At 37.5% G+C, this 21,397-nt stretch overlaps 1 protein-coding gene across 2 annotated transcripts in view; it reads left to right on the forward strand.

Moving 5' to 3' along the window:
* The window catches only part of wnt7bb (wingless-type MMTV integration site family, member 7Bb), a 34,042-nt gene extending 13,994 nt beyond the window's left edge, over window positions 1–20,048 (forward strand). For both annotated transcript variants that reach the window (XM_084095805.1, XM_084095804.1), the window contains exons 3-4: window positions 13,495–13,766; window positions 18,729–20,048. In XM_084095805.1, the coding sequence (XP_083951931.1) occupies window positions 13,495–13,766; window positions 18,729–19,208 (752 nt within the window). In that variant the 3' untranslated portion in view covers window positions 19,209–20,048. The remainder of the gene's footprint in view (window positions 1–13,494; window positions 13,767–18,728) is intronic.
* The last annotated feature ends 1,349 nt before the right edge of the window (window positions 20,049–21,397 follow it).

The raw sequence follows: 21,397 nt of genomic DNA on the forward strand, positions 1-21,397 counted from the left end.
ATGCTGCTTTGATTACACAGGATTCAGTGTTTTACTGAAACGGGCAAATGTGCTGATATGAAAGGAGTGTGTCTTTGTGCTGTGGGCGAACCCAACATGGTTTGCATGCACACACTTGAGCCTCAAAGGCTTGCGAAAGCATGTTTGTGTTGCTGTGATTAATATAGTGCTGATTCATCTCTATTCATCTGATTACACATTGACCGTACACATACACACTAGGTTAAAAAGATGCTATCAGCTACGGATTACTGCATGAAAATTTGAAAACTTCTACTATATATAGTATGCAGTTGGTACAGAATTTTGTGCACCATAAACCTTGATGATATTCAACCAAACACTGCAGAATGAGTTTTATAGTGAGCAATTTTGATGCTTGCTTTAGAAAACGCCAGCAAAACTTATATTGTGAATGCATTGACCATTGAAGACCCTGCCATAAAAGTTCTGTCGCTCTTTTTCACGCGATCTCTCTCCCCGTTGTGTTTATACAGTCGAAACGAGCTACAAACCTGGCAAACATTTGCATTTTCATGGCTTTTGTGTGAAGAGGCATTCCTGAGTGGGTTGCAGGGCACTTTGCTCTTTTACACTTGTCGTTTATACATTTCCCCTCATTTGAAAGCGTTTTGTCGCTGTTTAACTGCGGTCAGACTGTGACTTCACACCAAAACGCTCTGTAAACTTCCATCACTTCAACCCCACAAAACGCATCGCAGTTCCTTTGAAATTTTACACTTCTGTGGTGAATCTTTGGACTTTGCTTGAAGGGCTTGTTTACTCTCGTCCAAAAATACAACTGATGGAAATCTCATTTATAAACAGCTTTTATTGGAGTTTGCAGTGAGTCCTGTAGTCTAAGCAGCTTTGCAGTGAGTAAAACGGTAGATTATGCTGTTTTCGTTCTTCTGAATCCATATTTTTAAGCCTGTACAACAAAACAAACTTTTAATAATAATTTCCCCTAGCTTTTTTTTTTTTTTGGTTGTAAATTATACTGACTGAAAAGTGTTTCTTGGTGATGCAAAAAATATTAAGTAGGGCTAACTTGAGATCGATAGTTTTCCTGAGTGGCGCTCAGTATCACCACTCTTTTGAAATGTCTTTTTTTTCTCTGTAAAACCTAAATTTCTTAAGTTGAGCATATAAAAAAATTTGAAAATTGGTACTAAGTTATTTTATGCATCAAATGCAAAGTAAAACATGGTGTGTTTTTTTTTGTTTGTTTTACATTTTTAAGACTCTTTTATGTGTAGAATTCTTCAGTGCAAACAAAAACTTTTTGTATCAAAATGTATTGTTTGTTTTTTCCAACTGACATCATGAATCCCTCCGACTTTAAACTCCTCCCCTCCAACCACAATGACATCATTGACGCCACACCCACTTTTCACAGTCCAATCCATTTTTGATTGATTAAAGGGGTGGTATAATGCCCTTTTCACAAGATGTAAAATAAGTCTCTGATGTCCCCAGAGTGTGTGTGTGAAGTTTTAGCTCAAAATACCCCACAGATATTTTTATATAGCATGTTAAAGTTGTCACTTTTTGAGGATGAGCAAAAACGCGCCGTTGTGTCTGTTCCTTTAAATGCAAATGAGCTGCTGCTCCCGGCACAGAGGGCGGAGCTTGTGTCCTTTTACTTCACACAGACATGCACTGAACATTTCAAAAACTTTTAGCCTTTTATGTTCAAACCGGAGTCAGACAATGATGGAGAGACTCGAGAAGAAGTGACAACATGTAGAAGCAACAGGACATTTCTGAATGGTTAGTTGATGAAGTTATGAAGCTTATGTGTAGTTATCTTCTAGTCATTAATTAGCATGTCTTGATAATCTATAAATCGTGTTCTGGGGGCGGGTTTATGTAAATTTTAGGGTTAGTGATGTCACTAACCCGGGAGGAATGTGGTGTAGTCTCTACCAGCCGTTTGTTGTAATCCTTAAAAAGTGATTTCTGTAAAAGCAAATATCTCCCTTTGCTTTGAACTTTGAGCGTCGTAACTTTGCAGATGTTGTTTATGCTCAAACAGCAACATTACACACTAACTAAAGTCAGAAAAGTGAAATCATAAACAACCACCCCTTTAAATCAAGTCCCATCCTAGATTTTTTTCTGTTTTTCATTGATTATCCTGTTTCACTTGAAGGTGTGCAGTTGTTGACTTTACGCTTGTTGGTGCATTTATTAATGTTTTGCATGTCTCTGTATGTATTTCATCGACTTTTTATGCTTTATTGATTATGCAAAAGGACAATAAACTCTTAAAGCCTTGTTCAAGAGTGTAGAGTTCACCTCTGAACTAATGGAGGCATTAGTAATGTCATGCATATGTGGCTCCTTATCCGTTTCGGTACGACGATAAGTGAACATGTCACTTTGACGTAGTAACTGCAGATCTGAAACACATTCACTGTCTCATTCCCTGCAAAACAAACATGTGTTTCTGTCCGTGAAGCCTGTGAAGTGTCCATTTGTGTTGCCAAAACAGTTTCGATGGCTAGCTTGTGTTGTGACGTTCACAGTTGCTCTAGAACGGTTATTGCGTGTTGCGACGTGGAGCGTTTTTGCAGTTAAAAGCCTTTTGAGAGTTGATTTGACCTTCATGTTGTGTTGAGTTCACTGGTAAATGACGTTAAAACCGATGTATCAGTCGCTCTTTTGAAGCTGCAATGATTCCAGGAATATCTCAGTCCACTCATAATAGACGGCATGAAACGCCTCATGCGCGGAGACTCAGGGATTTTTTCTAATTGTAAATCCTCCAGATTGTAACCACTAAATTGTCCCTGCTCGTAAGGAGCTCGCTAGATTCCTGTTGTTTCGAAGAGATGATGATCAACAGACCGCAGAGTTAATTCTCTTTCTTTCTTTCTCTCTCTCTCTCTCCGGTCAGTTTTGGCTGTTCTCTGCGGCGCACATTAATAGCTGGGTTATTGAGAGTTTCTGAGCGCCTGAAGAACTGACTCGAGGAAGGATTCGGTTTCAGGCGAAAGAAAAGGGCCAAAAGTTGGATCCTCAGTTTCAGAAACGGTCTGTGAATAAATATTCTGCAGAATGACAGAAGCTTCATAATCCAAATTACTGAAGCACTGGATCATAGAGAAGACAACAGATGCATTGCAACGAGTTCAGGGACAAAATCTGTACACCATGGTATATATTTTAGAATTCTTTTTTTTTTATTGTATTATAGTTACTTTTATAATATATTATATCAAGAGTTATTTATAATTATATATTATTGATAATAATAATTAATAAATTCTCTAAACAAATAAAAACAAATAAAAAAATGTAAACATTTATATGGTATTTTATTTATTAGAAGATATATTATAATACTGTTACTTAGTTTATAATATAATTTTTTTAATGAAACATGTATTATATATGTATATATTTATAATTATTTTTAATGAATTTTTATATATTTTATATTATAAATATATTCATTCAATACAAAAAGTAGCAAAATATATTCATATAATGAATATATAATAATAATAAATAAAAATTTATAATATAATTGTATATAAATGTTATTAAAATATAATATTATAATTTCTAAATTAATAACAATAATTTCTATATATATATTAAATATTATTTTTTTAATAAAAAATGATAAATATTATTATAAATATTAAAAATATTTTTGCCATTATTTGCATTTTTGTTTTTATTAGACTATTGTGTCATTAGCAACCTAAATAACATTAAACTCTATTTAAAGTCTTGTAGAGAATGTTAATTTATTTTGCACAAACCGTTTCTTTGATTGTCTCAATCGAAGTGTTTCTAAAAAAAAAAAAAACTGATAATATCTGTTACTTTTTAGTGGGATTAAGTGGCTGTTAAGTGTGTGTATACATTGTGTGAGTGTGTGTGTCCACACTGTGTGTGTGTGTGTGTGTTCACTGTGTGTGAAGGTGCTGACAGAATGAAGCGCTCTCTCTCTCTCTCTCTCTCTCTCTCTCTCTCACATACACACACACACACACACACACACACATACACACCTCTTCCTCTCCTGGTGTGTGTGTGTGATCCAGGTGATTGATAGCGCTCGTGTGAAAGGAGTTTGTGGGCAGTTTCAGAGAAATATGATCAGAGTTCGACTCTCGTGCTCTTCCTCGTCTTTGCTCTCGACAGGTGAGCCTCTGAACTCATGAAGACTTCACAATCATTCCCCAAACACACTCCTAAAAGCCCAGGAGAAGATGAATACAGTTCACACACACTCTCGAGACTGAACCGGCCGTCTTTATCACTCAGAAGCTGCTCTTTCATTGACGTATTAATGTTGTCCCAGATGATGCTGTAACAACAGTCAATCATTCTCATCAAATGGACATTTTTTGGTTGATATTGAGATATTTAATATATATATACATTTAATTGTAATTATGTATTTTTATACTAATTTTATATTTTTTATACTTTTAATTCTTATAATTTTTATTTAATCCATTTAAATTGATATATAAATATATATATGTATATTTTTAATTCATATTATTTGATTTGATAAATGTTTGTGTAATCAATTTGAATTTATTTTATTAAAAAAATTACAAATTAAAATAAATAAATAAATCAAGTAAGAGTCTAGAGCTATAGAGAGCAGCTCAAATAATTTGATATAGTTATTTATAGCTATTTATTGATCCTTTTCCTTTATTCCTTCACAGGATGTGAAAGGAGAGGAATTTTATATCTTATTTTTAATTATACATATTATTATATAAATGAATATATATGCATTTAATTATGTAATTTTGTGTATTTATTTTAATTCTTATAATTGAAATTAGTCAATTTTCAAAAATTTCAAAATAAGAAATTATTATTTGATTAAAGAGCCAGCTCAAATCATTTTATGAGAAATATCTGAGATGATTAGATGTTTTACTAAAGAACAAGATCATTTTTGATTATATAGTGTATTATATAGTGATCATGTGTATGATCATGTGTTACAATTATGCAATTATGTTACTAAAGCTTCGTCTAAACAATTTCAGGCCTTCTTTAATTTCAGTATTGAGTATCAGACCACAGAAAAAGAACTCAAAGTTGTTTTGTGAGTGTTTCCAAAGTAAACTCATGATGAAGGAATGGCTGAGACTCTGCATGAATCCCTCGTTCATCGAGTGGAGAAGAGAAGCGCTTGTGGATGTTGTTGTTCGTTGCATCGATCGCCAGTGAATAAAACGAGTTGTTCTCTCTCTTCATTTGTGGTGAAATCAGACCCTCCTGGAACGCTCGAGCCGCTGAACATAATCGCAAATTACTCTCCAGCGAAGCCGAACAACACACTGAGACGCTCTTTTATCCGGAAAAGCAAACTATGAGGTCCAATCTATGACCAAACGGAGTTCATCAAACGCAATATTCTGAAGAATGCATTTTGATTTCACGCAACAGCATTTGATCCTCTTCCACAAATTATAATGTAGACATTGAGTCGCTGTTGCATCCTAGAATTTGCAGATAAATTTGAATATTTATATATGGGGTATATATATATATATATATATATAAAAAGGGTATATATATATATATATAAATATATATATATATATATTTGTAATTATATATTAAAATATATAATAATTTTTAAGGGGGTAATATTTATTTATTTATTATGTATACTATTTATAGTATACATAATTAGTATATTAATTCTTATAATTTTAATATAATAATTAATTATAATAATAATAATTATTCTTATGAATTAATTAATTAATTAATGTTTTAAGTGGGGAAAACTTTATGTATATTATTTAAAAACTAATTCTTATAATTTTTATACAATAATATTAAAACATATTATTTAATAAAATAATTAATTCTTATATTTATAAAAAATATTTTCATTATAATTTTGTAAATTTTTATTTAATTTTTTCTTATATACTATTATATAATATATATTATTAAATTATTATATACTTTTCATTATATTTGATATAATTAAAAAAATAGGATATATTATTACATTATTATATATTATTATACTGTTATATATTATATATATTATTTAAAAAAAAAATTTTTACATATCATGATATATATATATATATATATATATATAATGTCATGATATGCACACTGTAAAAGATTATTGGAGTATGTTTTACAAGAAAATACTATTTCAGTCGTTCAGTCAGTGTGTTATTTGTAATTTATTAGTTATTAATTGTGAAATTCACTAGCAATTCCTGAGTGAAACTTGTTTCTACAGCATTTTTCCCAGTGTAGCAGAACGAGAAGGAGAAGGAGAAGGAGTATTCGCAGTTATCAGAAGGAAATCTCAAGCACACGCGTTTAAGCATGAAATCCAACGCCTGAACAGCTTACATGGAATTTACTGTCAGGAACTGCTTGGAATCATGAGCTTGCATTAAATCCTGGAACATGTTGAGAGCCGAAGCTTTTCCTGCATTACAGAAGTCCTCACCACTGACTCTCTCTCGCCCGTCTGTCACTGATGAAGCGTAGATTAGTCCAGTCACCCTGAAGACACAGGGAAGAGACGGATCTCTGTAGAGGATGAGTGGATCCGTGTGGAGATGTGTGTGTTCAGTTCCGGTCAGGGATTACGCTCTCATCAGGGATCAAGAGAAGTAGGAAAATAATGAAGAGATACGTTATCTATATTCTACCTCCAGAACTCAAACTTTTTAGAAACATGAATATGGATAGTCCACAAATGGATATTTTATATATTATAGAACTTTATATATAACTTTATATATATATATATATAATTTTATATATAATTATTCATATATAATATATAATTAATTACATTTGTATGCATACTATTTACTGTTTCATTTATAATTTTATGTATATATTTATAATTTTATTGTTATTTTAATATCATTTTTATTTATGTTTAAATTATTATGATTATATTTATATTATATTAATAATATTTACATTTATAATATAATCAATAAAAATTAAATAAATAAATATTAGACTATATATAGTCTAATATTTTATTCATTGTATACTATTTATATTTTTATCATTTTTATTTATATTTAATTATTTATATGTGTATATATTATAATATTTACATTTATAATATAATCAATTAAAATGAAAGAAAAATGTAAGAAACTACAATAAAAGTATAAATAATATACATAAACATATATATAATAATAAAAACATATATATATATATATATATATTATGTTATTTTATATTATTATTTATGTATTTCTGTGAGTATGTGTGCTGAAGTGGTGCAGGGCCGTGTGTGTGTGTGTGTGTGTGAATAGAGGACAGTGCTGATTCAGCGAGTGTGTGTGTGTGTGTGTGTGTGCATGGAAACAGGATTTGGGAACATCCGATGAAAGTCTGCCTGTCACTATCAGACCCTCATCGCTCGTCTCTGATTGGCCAGACTTTAACCCTCATCATGGACACTGAAGATAAAGAGCCTGATTTGCATGTGTCCTGAACACTGATCTCAGATCTGAAAGATGTGAGCGGCTCTGAACAATAGAGCAGGAGTGATCAAAGATCTGCTCTACGGTGATGAACTGCAGTCAGTGCTGGAACACAGCGCTCCTGGACTTGATCAGTCATGTGTCGTTGATCAGCAACATTGTGTGTGTAAAGCGTCAGCTAGTGCATCAGTTCAGGAGATCTGCTGTATTCTGCTGAGCTGGTGTGTGTCAGACCAGAACAGCCCGTGTTTGAGTGAGTGTGTTTGTGTGTGTGAGTGTGAGAGTGTGTGTGAGAGTGTGGGTGTGAGTGAATATGTGAATGTGTGTGTGAGTGTGTGTTTGTGAGTCTGCATGTGTGAGTGTGTGTGTGAGTCTGCGTGTGTGTGAGCGAGTGTGTGAGTCTGCGTGTGTGTGTGTGTGAGAGAGAGAGAGTATATGTGTGTGTGTGAATCAGTGTGTGTGAGTCTCTGTGTGTGTGTGAGTCTGCATGTGTGTGTGTGTGTGTGTGAGTATATGTGTGTGTGCGAATCAGTGTGTGTGAGTCTGTGTGAGCGAGTGTGTGTGTGTGTGAGTGAGTGTGTGTGTGAGTGTCTGTGTGTGTGTGAGTCTGTGTGTGTGTGAGTCTCTGTGTGTGTGTGAGTCTGTGAGTGTGTGTGAGTACCTGTTCGAATTCATGAGTGCATTTTTTTTCCTTGGTTTTCTATTATCATATTATAATACATTATAATGTTACATATTATCAGAAATGCTGCAAATCCGTGATATTTTAAGTAATGTAACGACGACTTGCTTTATTACTGACAGCGTTGAGTTTACAGTGCAGATACTCCTCCGTGTGTGTCATCGTAACTCTTCTCCATGCTCTCGCTGTGTGTGCGCGTGTGTGTTTGTATGTGTGTGAGTGTGTCTCGATGCTCTCGCTGTGTGTGTGTGTGTGTGTTTGTGAGTATGTGTGTGTGAGTGTCTCGATGCTCTCGCTGTGTGAGTGTGTGTTTGTGAGCATGTGTGTGTGTCTCGATGCTCTCGCTGTGTGAGTGTGTTTGTGAGCATGTGTGTGTGAGTGTGTGTCTCGATGCTCTCGCTGTGTGTGTGTGTGTGTGTGAGTGTGTCTCGATGCTCTCGCTGTGTTTGTGTGTTTGTGAGTGTCTCGATGCCCTCGCTGTGTGTGTGTGTGTGTGTGTGTCTCGCTGTGTGTGAGCATGTGTGTGTGTGTGTGTGTCTCGATGCCCTCGCTGTGTGTGTGTGTGTGTGTGTGTGTGTCGATGCTCTCGCTTTGTGAGTGTGTGTCTCGATGCTCTGGCTGTGTGTGTGAATGTGTGTGTGAGTGTGTGTCTCGATGCTCTGGCTGTGTGTGTGAATGTGTGTGTGAGTGTGTGTCTCGATGCTCTTGCTGTGTGTGTGTGTGTCTCGATGAGAGTGTGTCGGTGCTCTCGCTGTGTGTGTGTGTGTGTCTCGATGCTCTGGCTGTGTGTGTGTGAGAGTGTGTGTCTCGGTGCTCTCGCTGTGTGTGTGTGTGTGTCTCGATGCTCTGGCTGTGTGTGTGTGTCTCGATGCTCTGGCTGTGTGTGTGTGTGTCTTGATGCTCTTGCTGTGTGAGTGTGTCTGTGTGTGTGTCTCGATGCTCTCGCTGTGTGTGTGTTTGTGAGTATGTGTGTGTGTCTCAATGCTCTGGCTGTGTGTGTGAGTGTGTGTCTCGATGCTCTGGATGTGTGTGTGAATGTGTGTCTTGATGCTCTGGCTGTGCGTGTGTGTCTCGATGCTCTGGATGTGTGTGTGAGTGTGTGTCTCGATGCTCTGGATGTGTGTGTGAATGTGTGTCTTGATGCTCTGGCTGTGTGTGTGTGTCTCGATGCTCTGGCTGTGTGTGTGTGTGTGTGTCTCCGGCTGTCCTCAGATGACGGTCAGGTTCAGTCTCCTCATGAATGGAGCATCAGGTCCTCCTCGGGTTCAGCGGGATCGTTTGTTTGTTCGCTCTGAGGTTGTAAATCTCCTCAGCCGTGTCAAGCGTGATTTGTTTAGCGGTTTGCTCTCGTGTTCCGAGCCAAAGCCGTCAGTCTGCGTGACGAACACACTCTTCTCCACGCAAGGTCAGCGGATGAACACGTGAAACGAGGGTAAACAGAGACACAGCGATCTTGGACTCTGTCGCAGACACTTGCCACTAAACTCTATTAGACATGTGTTTTAATATTCCTCTGTTCTTCCCTTCCAACTTCTCTGAGGGTTTTCTGGTCAGTCCAGTTTTCCACTGGCAGGATCCGAGGTTTTCCCAGGGTGCTCCTCACTGGAGTCGAGTTCTGGCCTCCTCAGACGGGCTTTATTCACTGTGGCGTGTGTGTGTGTGTGTGTGAACCCGATGTGGACAGAAGCCTGATCGGGCGAGGGATGGGAAAGATTGTGAGGAAGAGCGAGACGATATTTTAAGACAATTCAGGAAATTGAAATTGGGAAGTTTTGTTAGTGAGATTGTATTTTTGTGTTCTTGCTTTTGAAGGGTTTTCATGTTTGATGTATTTATTTTGTTTATTTATTCATTCAGTCGGATACAAAATGTATTTGTGTGTGTGTGTATATTGTGTACAACAAATTTTAAAGCGTGTGTGCATGCGTGAGTGTGTGTGAGTGTTTGTGTGTGTGTTTGAGTGTGTGTGTGAGTGAGTGTGTGTTTGAATGTGAGTGAGTGTGTGTTTGACTGTTTGTGTGTGTGTGTGTGTGTGTCTGTCTCTCGCTGTGTGAGTGTGTGAGAGTTTGTGTGTGTGTGTGTGTGTGTGTGTGTGAGAGTGAGTGAGTGAGTGTGTGTGTGTTTGAATGTGAGTGTGTGTTTGAGTGTGAGTGTTTTTGTGTGTGTGTGTGAGTGGGTTAGTGAGTGAGTGTGTGTGTGTTTGAATGTGAGTGAATGTGTGTTTGAGTGTGAGTGTTTTTGTTTGTGTAAGTGTCTGTGTTTGTGTGTCTGTCTCTCTCTCTGTGTGTGTGTGTGTGTGTGTGTGAGTGAGTGAGTGAGTGAGTGAGTGAGTGAGTGAGTGTGTGTGTGTGTGTGTGTGTGTGTTTGTGTGTGTGTGTGAGTGAGTGAGTGAGTGTGTGTGTGTGTGTGTGTGTGTTTTTGAATGTGAGTGTGTGTTTGAGTGTGAGTGTAAGTGTCTATGTGTGTTTGTGTGTCTGTCTCTCTCTCTGTGTGTGTGTGTGTGTGTGTGTGTGTGTGTGTGTGTGTGTGTGTAAGCTGCATGCATCCAAATGCTGGTCTATGGCAGCCACTTTTCTTCTTGGCACTGAACTTTTTTTTCTGCTTTTGCCAAAACACTGGTACTGTGTGTATATGTGTGTTTGAGTCAGAGACTTGAACATGCCAGTTTGTGTGTGTGAGTGTGTGTGTAAGTCTTTTCTGTCATCACAAGTTGGCTGGTTTAAAGCAAAGACTATAGATATACAAAGATGCTACACTCATATGTTACTTATGAATGGGTGAAAGTGCAATATGACTGAATAAGTCCCGCCTTCTAAATAAAAGAGCCAATCAGTGATTGGTGAAGTCATTGCATCACTGCAGCTACTGAAAAATAAGCCTTTTGAATGCTATTTGAGCACAAGAAACATTTATGGGACAGTTCATGTCAGATTTTGTTGCTGATCTGAACTATGTTATTTAAATGTGAGTTCGGCAAGCAGTTTTTGAGTTTTCAGGATTCCCCCATTCAAACAGATAGGACTCGATGCCCGAAACAGAACAGCTGCCCGGAGGCGTTGCAAACATGGCAAACACACTGTTTAAAGTCACCAAAATGACACATGATTGGTTGTATTTAATAAACAGCATCAGAAAGGAGAGATTGGTTATCATGGTCTCCATGTGACATTTTGCACAAATAAATTTTGAAGGGTGAATCTGGTCCAAAATTACACTCCAAAAGATATTTTAGAACCTCTTTTATTTATTTATTTTTTCATTGTAACATTTATTTTCATGCCACTTTTAACATTTCACCTCCAATTCCTATTACCATTAGTCACCAGTGTTTGGCTCTTCTGAGATGATCAAAGTTTGCTTTCATCAGTGAATTCATTTCCCCAGATTGTTCAGCTGATACTGTAAATGTCCTCCAGGCGTCATGTTAAATAAAGCTCCAGATGTGTGTGTGTGTTTCTTGTGGTGGGTTTGTAAGGTGCTCTGGCAGGAGAATTCAGCACTTTGGACAGCACCTTGGCTTTGCTTCCTCACACTCTGAGAATCCTCCAGCTCAACAGCTGCAGTCGCTTCGCCATAGGTGTACAGAAACACTCGTATCTTTCATCTGCGCAAGCATGAGTCAGTTCTCTTTTGAAATTACTTAAAAAATTCAAAAACAAATAATTATATTTTAAAGAACACGAGCGGTGTTTGCACATGCAAAGGTTGCTGCCAGTATATTAGGTGTTCTGGCTGGTTGCTAGGGTGTTGCTATGCTGTTGTTAAGGTGTTCTAATTGTTTTTTAGCACAATATTATATTTTGTTAGGTTGTTGCTCTGCAGTTGTAGAGGTGGTCTAATTGTTTTTTAGCACAATGTTGCTATGCTGTTTCTTCTGCATTTTAAATTATTTATTTGTTTTAGAACATTGATAGGTGGTTGCTATGCTGTTGTTAAGGTGTTCTAATTGTTTTTTAGCACAATATTATATTTTGTTAGGTTGTTGCTCTGCAGTTGTAGAGGGGGTCTAATTGTTTTTTAGCACAATGTTGCTATGCTGTTTCTTCTGCGTTTTAATATATATATATATATATATATTTTTTTTTTAGAACATTGATAGGTGGTTGCTATGCTGTTGTTAAGGTGTTCTAATTTGTTTTTAGTTCAATGTAATGTGATTGCCAGGGTGTTCTGGCGGGTTGCTACAGTAGGATGTTGCTATGCAGTTGCTTAGGTGTTCTCATTTGTTTTTAGTACAATGTTTGCTAGGATGTTTTAGCTGGTTGCTAGGATGTTGCAATGCAGTTGCTAAGCTGTTCTTTTATTGTTTTTTAGCACAGTTAAGTGATTGTCTGGATGTTCTGTTCTGGCTAGTTGCTAGGGTATTGCTATGCAGTTGCTAAAGTATTTTAATTTGTTTTTAGTTCAATGTTATGTGATTGCCAGGGTGTTCTGACTGGTTGCTTGGGTGTTGCTATGCTGTAGCTTAGTTTTTTTGTTTTTTTTTCACAATTATTTGATTGCCTGGGTGTTCTAGCTGGTTGCTTGGGTGTTGCTATGCCGTTACTTAGGTGTTCTTTTATTGTTTTTTAGCAGTTATGTTATTGCTTCGGAGTTCTGTTCTGGCTGGTTGCTATGGTGTTGCTATACAGTTGCTAAGGTGTTCTTTTATTGGTTTTAGTACAATTCTATTTGATTGGCAGGATGTTTTGGCTGGTTGCTAGGATGTTGCTATACAGTTGCTAAAGTGTTCTTTTATTGGTTTTTACCAGTTATTTGATTGCCTGGGTGTTCTGTTCTGGCTGGTTGCTAGGGTATTGCTATGCAGTTGCTAAGGTGTTCTAATCAGTGCTGAGGACAATGTTATGTAATTGCCAGGGTGTTCTATCTGGTGGCTAGGATGTTGCTATGCAGTTGCTAAGGTGCTCTTATATTGGTTTTTAGCACAGATATGTGATTGCCTGGGAGTTCTGTTCTGGCTGGTTGCTAGGGTGTTGCTATGCAGTTGTTAAAGTCTAATAGTTTTTTTTCTAATCATTTTTAGCACGTTATGTGGTTGCCCAGTGTATTTTCGCTAGTTGCTAGGGTGCTGCTATGCTGTTTTTTTTTTTTTCATCACAACTCACTTAGTAAAGTAACTGCACACCCTCTACTCAGCAATGGTATTGTGGTTTAATAGACAGATACTTGGGTTTGCTTAAATCTCATCATATGAGCAACAGTAAGTGATGCTAGCTTTTCTACTACCCCTATTTACCACAATATACTAATTTAGCAAGTTTTTGCATGCACATGCGTTGGCGTTTGAGTCGTGTTGAGCAGATATCACAGTGTGTTCCCTCTTCCCCCCAGGCAGCAGGGAGGCAGCATTCACCTACGCCATCACCGCCGCTGGGGTCGCCCACGCCGTCACGGCCGCGTGCAGTCAGGGCAACATGAGCCACTGCGGCTGCGATAGGGACAAACAGGGATACTACAACCAGGAGGAGGGCTGGAAATGGGGCGGATGCTCCGCGGACATCAAATACGGCATCGAGTTTTCCCGGAAGTTTGTGGACGCCCGGGAGATTAAAAAAAATGCCAGACGGCTGATGAACCTTCATAACAACGAAGCTGGGCGAAAGGTGAGGCTTATATTGATTCGACATTTAGGGACTTTGTTTGTTTCTTTTTTTTTTATTGCAGGAATACATACAGAAATTTTACAAAATACACATAATTATCGACAAAAACAAAACAAAACACAGACAAACAACCATACAAGATTAGACAAAGAAAAACGAGAAGAAAAAACAAACAAAAACAACAAGAAAAAAAGTAAAGAAAAAAAATATATATATATTCAAATACTTTGTTTCTGCAACACCATTCATCCAATGTTTGGTTTGACTGCATGCTTGGGAAAATCGTCCAGACAATGCTTCTTAATCCGTCCTTCATAAACGAACTCCAAAGGTTAATAGAGGCAGTCTTCTTGCGTATAAAGACTTAAGACTTAAGTGGAATCCGTATGTTCGTTTGGCCGGAAGCTAGTTATTTTACTTTATAAAGTTTTAAATATGAATATTTTTCTTACACAAACTCATGGCTTTGCTTCAGAAGGCCTTTATTAACCCCGCGGAGCCGTTCTTACATAATGGATGGATGCACTTTTTTGAGCTTCAAACTGATGGTTGCAATTCACTGCCATTATAAAGCTCGGAAGCGTCAGGGTGTTTATTAATATAAATCTGATTGTATTCGCCTGAAAGAAGAATATCATATACACCTAGGATGACTTGAGGGTGAGTAAATCATGGGGTAAATTTCATTTTAAAGTGAACTACTCCTTTAATCCATTAAGCTTTTCTAAAACCTTTAAAGGCTCAAAAGAGGCCAACGTTGACTTGAAGAAACAAATAAAATCTTCAGGGAAAAGTTCTTATGCGTTCATTTGTTATTTCTCAAGGGCGTTTTAATTTGACAATTTACCAACATTGGTCATGGTCATCTTGCAGAAACATTTATCTATTTTGTTTGACTGCACAGTTGGGGAAATCTTCCAGACAAAGCGGCTTAATCTGTTTTAGATGTCAGAGGCTTTAAAACATTGAAGCTTGGAAGCACTTTCTGGCCGACATTTAGTTAAAAGAAACAAATAACGAATTCTTTCGGAAAACTTCCTATCCATTAATTCTTGTTTGAAAGACAAATGCATTTAGAGCGTTTTAGCAATTGGCGTGATTCATCTTCACAGTCCTCCAATACAGTTTAGACGGTGTAGTTCGTCCTTCGCAGGTGGCAAACCGAGGATTCGTTCGCCAGACGAATGCTTGAACAGTTTCAGCAACTCGTTTCGCTTCAGCCAATTACTGAGTGCTTTCTCGGTTCGCTCCTTGATGCCGGTTCAAGCTCGGTTTGGCTGCTCGCCGCTTTGGCCATGTTTGTTTGTTTGATAGCTGTTAGTCATCCAAGAACACAAAACAACATGCACTGAAACAGCATGCTTTATGGTGTGAGCGAGCCGGGATTGAGCCCGGTTGCCAGTTGGAGCCGGTCCAATCCCATCGCGGGCCGCTGTATGGAATCATCAAGTCTAAAGCCTGTAACAGGATATTATTGCGAGTCTTTCTGCTGCACTGAAAACACAACCCTCGCTCCATTGAGTCAGGCTTTTATAGAGGACCCACAATGGCATTCATGGAGCCATAGCATCATATGTTAAGGGGGGAACGGGACGTACCATGTGACTCTGAATGGGGGAAGATGGAAGTTGCCACTCTGGAATTTCAATTGCTATCATACGTGAATGTGGTTGTAGCGAGCCGGGCCAGAACTGGTCCACATTAGCGCTGTGGATATAAGCGTATCCAGGCAAATGTAAACAGCGCTGTGGGCCTTCGGACGGCTTGTGAAGTAACACATCGTTCATTTTGAAATGCCGTTTGCCTGCGGGCACACGCTGGCTCGGTGTACGTTGAATCAACATTAGTCATGAACGCATTTCTCTGCAGAATCAGCATTGATGTATTGAAGACACGTGGAACTGATTTCAAAAGTTAATTGGTTAAATAATGGCTGAAAATCCAGTTTACATTTTATGAAAACAAATTACTGCTTGGTAGAATTAATTAAACATTCTACTCGTTATTAAAGGTTCCAAAACCAAGTGAGCTGCCTTGCTTAAAATACATACAATACATTTTATGTTTATATTTTACATTATTAAAATATACTATATATATATATATATATAATATATATAGCCTATATATATTATATTTTTCATTTTTTATACTAGTTAACATTTATATATACATTATATCTATATCTACATGTTTGAAATTGTGTAGATATTTTACACACACACACGATTATGTGTGTGTGTATATATATATATATAAATATAGCCTATATACATATTTGTAATTTTTTATATTAGTTAACATTTATATATACATTATAACTATATCTACATGTTTGAAATTATGTGTAGATATTTTACACACACACACATAACATATATACAATTAAAATGAAATAGAAAACTACCAAAATATAATAATATATAAATAATGTAAAATGAGAAAAAACAATTATGCATATATCACAATGTATACATAAATAACAATGGATTTATATATTTATGCCTTATAATGCGGTCTATGTAGGCAGCTTACTAGGTTTTGGAACAAGTACATTTTTAAAATATGAAATCATATTGCAATAATATATTTATTCTGTTCATTTTTTTTTGTGCATAATTCAATCAGTGCCCAATTAGGAACCATTTTTATTTAAAATGGAAACCTGGCAGCATTCATAAGAGTCAGAGGGAAAGGCTAGGAAGGACAGAACTTTAATGTAGATGTTTATAAATGTCTTGCCAGAACAATTCCTCCGACCTCTTTTGTTCTTGAAATCGAGAGATCCCAGTCGGCTTTAACCGTCAATGGCCTCGCGTTGGTCAGGATGGGTTTTGTGGGCTTGATCGATTAGTTTACATGTGTTTTCCAGGGAAATGATAATTGCTTCTGGTGAGGAGTCGTGCCAGACAGGGGTCTGGAAAAAGTCTTTCAGCATTTAATACAGTATTGATGATATCCAATGCAAATCTAAAAATAATACATTTCTTTTTCTTTGCAACATACTGTATACATGCAGATACATTTTTGTTTGATGACTTCTTCCGCTATTCGTTCGCCGATGGTCGTTCTGTAGCTTCATCGCTGCAAAAGATCTGCAATTCATTAAAAAGCTCAATAATCCACATCTAACGTGTTTGGCTGTAGGAGATTTATATTTATTTTTCCTGCTCATAGATGTGGTGCGCAGGAAGGTAGAGGGAATTACAGAGTAGGTTTGATGGGTAACTGGCAGAGATCAGCAGAGAGCAGTATTAATGTAGCACATTAGATCGTATGGTTTTTCCACTGCATGTACATGCTTGTCTTCCAAACAGCCGATGCTAACCATAAAAAGGCTGATTTCCGTATATATATATATATATATATATATATATGTGCTGTGTTTTTGTCTCCAGAGTGTTCAGAATAGCATACTATTTCTGAAGTATGCAGAATGTGCAGCGTTTGGGAATTTTCTTTATGCATGGAATACGTGAGAGATACTATATCCCACAATGCAATGCGGTCGACTCGACCTTCCTTTTCCAGTCTGATGAATGAACTGTAGCTAATGATAATTTAAGCCCTTCTTGACTGGCATTTTTACACAGTTTGCATTTTAAAAATTGTTTAATGTTCAAGATGTGACACGCTGAACACTGCAGTATTTATTCCTACAGAATAAACTGTAAGCTAGTACTTTATATTGGATATTTTGGCGACCAACACAGCAATATAATTGTAAAATCAAACAATACATTCATAATAAAAAAATTATTTGAATTGGTTTTAAAATGTGTATTTTTTCTAAATTAGTGTTTGCATCTATGAGGGATGTTCAATTTTATATTACAGACAAAAAGCTTTGGATGAAGAAGAGCAAAATATGCTAGTAAATGTCTAGCATTGCAAAACCTTATTCTGTGCTGTTATTTAAGACGATGTGATTGATAAAATTGTCCAAAGTAGGATTTCTCATAAACAGTTATTCAGCAAGGGTCTAAAGCGCACGCCGCAAGTGCACTTAGGGCGTCCGAATCCACTTTTGCTAGTTTAACGATGGGAAAAATGGTCGGTGCTCCCGGTGCATGGTCTAAAAGGGTCGTCCCTATTCTCTTAATGAGGAATGGGTGTGTTTTGGGCGTAAAGTGAAATAAACCAATCAGAGTCTCTTCTCCCATTCACCTTAAAAGCCAGTTGCGCTCGCGCCATAGCGGATTCGCTATTTACTTGCAAGCGGAAAAACTGAATGGTTCTCTAGCGAAGAAACGGATGTGCTCGTGTGCGAGGTTCAAGCTGTGTGTGTGTGTGTGTGTGAGGTTAAAGCGCACAAGCAGAACATCTACGGGACAAGCCGGATTCCACCATATCTTTATGTACACAATATTAATCTTCTACATTGTATTCCTTTTATTTTTAATATTTGGCATGTTTGTGCGCGTCCCTGTGTGTGTAATAAGCAGAGTGTGTGCGTGTAATAAGCAGAGTGTGTGCGTGTAATAAGCAGAGTGTGTGCGTGTAATAAGCAGAGTGTGCGCGTGTAATAAGCAGAGTGTGCGCGCGTTGTTTACCCGCCTATAGGCGCACATTACTATAACAAAAAAAATATATCGCCATTGACTTTAGACCAGGGTTCAGTTGGTCAATGGCACAGTGTATTTCAGTTCCTCAAAATAGCAACGTGCCAACAATGCACCAGAACACACCTTGTTTTCAGACCAACACGCCCATAGATGCGCAAATGCATTTGCTATTTAAACAACGTGGCGCAGGACGTGAAAATGAAAACTGCGTCGGGCTGAAACTAGCAAAAAACACTTGCGTCGCGCTTGCCGCTGCATAACGCTGAGTACATGATAGAGCCCATTGTTTTCTTGCATCATGTGACTCCAGAATGCTGTTGTTTGTCCTTTATGTTAGCATTTTACCAGTTTGTAAATGCTAATCTCACGAGACTCGTGTTGTTGTGTTTTTCTGCAGGTTCTGGAAGAGCGAATGAAGCAGGAATGTAAATGTCACGGCGTTTCGGGCTCCTGCACCACCAAAACCTGTTGGACCACGTTACCGAAGTTTCGCGAGATCGGATACGTCCTGAAGGACAAGTACAACAAGGCGGTGCACGTGGAGGCGGTCCGTGCATCACGTCTACGACAGCCCACGTTCCTCAAGGTGAAGAAGACTCACGGTTACCAGAAGCCCTTGGAAACAGACTTGGTGTACATCGAGCGCTCGCCGAACTATTGCGAAGAGGACGCCAAAACGGGCAGCGTTGGGACGCAGGGGCGAATGTGCAACCGGACGTCTCCACACACGGATGGTTGTGACCTCATGTGTTGTGGGCGGGGCTACAACACGCATCAGTACACCAAGGTGTGGCAATGCAACTGTAAATTCCAGTGGTGTTGTTTTGTGAAATGCAACACCTGTAGCGAGAGGACGGAGGTTTTTACCTGCAAATGAACGGGAACGGGAACGGGAGGAAGCCAGTTTTAATCGGCCGTTTTTGCACAGCAGAATGTATATTTGCTTTAACATGAGAGTTAAAATACTAAACTCTATCAGTAGGTACGAGCCCAGAAGTACATGCACTGACTCGCGCTCAAGGACTGCAGGATACCAGTGCATTCTGGGATTTGTAGCGTTTCTAGGGATTCGGCACGAGACGTCGCCGCGTCCGGCGGCACAAAGGAACTCGTTTGAGTTGTGTTTAAGGAGCTCAGTGCAAATCGAGGGATGTATAAAAAGCCTCCTAAAATGCCAACTGGAACCTGGTAGAGTATGTTAGTTATCCAGTCACACTGGATCTGTCTGTTTGAACACTGAAAATAAATTATTATATATTATATGTTATAGTCTCCTAAGGAACCGAAGTGCTAACGGGTAGAAATGTGTTATTTTGTACTAAGTGTAAAAAAAAAAGAGAGTAATGGATACAAAGACTTTGTAGAAACTCGTGACTAAAGATGAAACGTAAAGGCCCCGTATTTTCCGACAGAAACGTTTAATGGCTAATGATGTGTTGACTTCCGAAACCACTGTCATTTTTTTTTTTTTGCTCGGCTGATGCATGTTAACATCGGTTCATCTTTGCTGAAACCTAGCCGTAGGTATGCCATAGACATTTGGGCCACTTTTTCTTTTTCCAACTTGGCTAAAGCAGTGTCTACGATTCAAAGATCCTTCCTCAGTTCATGAAATGTGGAACGAGTATATTTCTGGATATGTTACAGAGTGCTGCACTGATATTTTTTCTATTCAGATACGATGCAATTAAAAGTAAAATAAATATCAAGTTGACTGAAATTTGGGATTTTATTGACGGAATAATTTTTCAACCCTAACTATGCACGATTATATGATTAATTGCATTGGTTTCCCTCTTGTGGTTGATTGCTTCTAAATTAATTGTGTGTTTTTTTAAATGCAAAAGTCCAAAGAAATGACGCAGACTGAGTTTGGACCCAAATATTGGTGTTTTTAAGTGCACATGACATCAGTATGAATCCCAACTCCAGTTTCCTGTATTTCAGAAGCCTGAAAACCATTAAATACACATCACCTCTCAACATAATGAACATTAAGCCCGAAAAGAATAGACTCGTCGCCATTTCCCTATTATAAACGACAAGATGAATTGCATTGGTGGCTTTTTATGCTTGTTTCCTGGCCATGTCAGCGACAGCTTTCCACTTCCATGTCTTCGAACCCCATTTGGGAATGTTGCCTAAAACGAGGCAGGGATATTCACTGTGACTCATATTTGAGGCCGCGCTCCCAAAGGCCGAAAACTGTGCCCGTATTGCGCAGTTCCAGTCGCTCTTAATCTTAATAGGGCATGAGGAGGAAACATACATCATTAGATATCATAGTTAAATCAAGCGAGCAGCTCGCTGATCCAGCCTTTCTTTACGTTTCTGAGGAAAACACATGTTTATAATATCTTGTGGTCCGTTCGCTTGATTGTGGCATGTGTGGAGTTATCTTAGGAATTAAAGGGGGAAAAAACAAGAGAGTTTAGGTTGATTCGGTCTCGAACTGCGGTAGATATTTTGCTCTTTTATAGCGTTTCAGTCATGCTTCTCCTAAAATTCCTTAGGAAAAATGAAAATGTATAGACTTTAAGAGTTATAAAATGAATTTGGGATTAAGTTGACTGACGTTTATGATGTTATTGTAAGGAAAAATAACTTTTGAAAGCCTGGTTCTCAGAATTGTGTAATCGTATATAAAAATTAAACAAAAATTCTATATATACACACAATATATATATGTTATATAATATAATAAAATATATTTAAAAAAAATTATAATAGGGCTGGGTTGATAATATCGATTTCTCAATTTTAATCGATTTTGAAGAACCATTATCGATCCTTAAATTCCATCTTTTAGTCTAAGCTGTTTTCTGCTGATGAATGAACAAAGCTTTGTAGCGCCTCGGATCCAATAAATCGATTATAAGCTTTATGCTTGGTTACTTCTGACATGAAACAAAGTCTCAGCTTTTAAATTCTGTCCATTTTATCATGAAATTCAAACAATAAATACAGTTTTGATGCTCTTTAATGAGGTGTGACAGAGTTCAAGTGATCAAGTGACTGATCATCTCTTCTGCTTTACTACTAGTCAAGGCAATGAAATAAACGTGA

The sequence above is a fragment of the Abramis brama genome (genome assembly GCF_963993115.1).
Source record: "Abramis brama genome assembly, chromosome: 20".
In the NCBI taxonomy this organism is placed as follows: Eukaryota; Metazoa; Chordata; class Actinopteri; order Cypriniformes; family Leuciscidae; genus Abramis; species Abramis brama.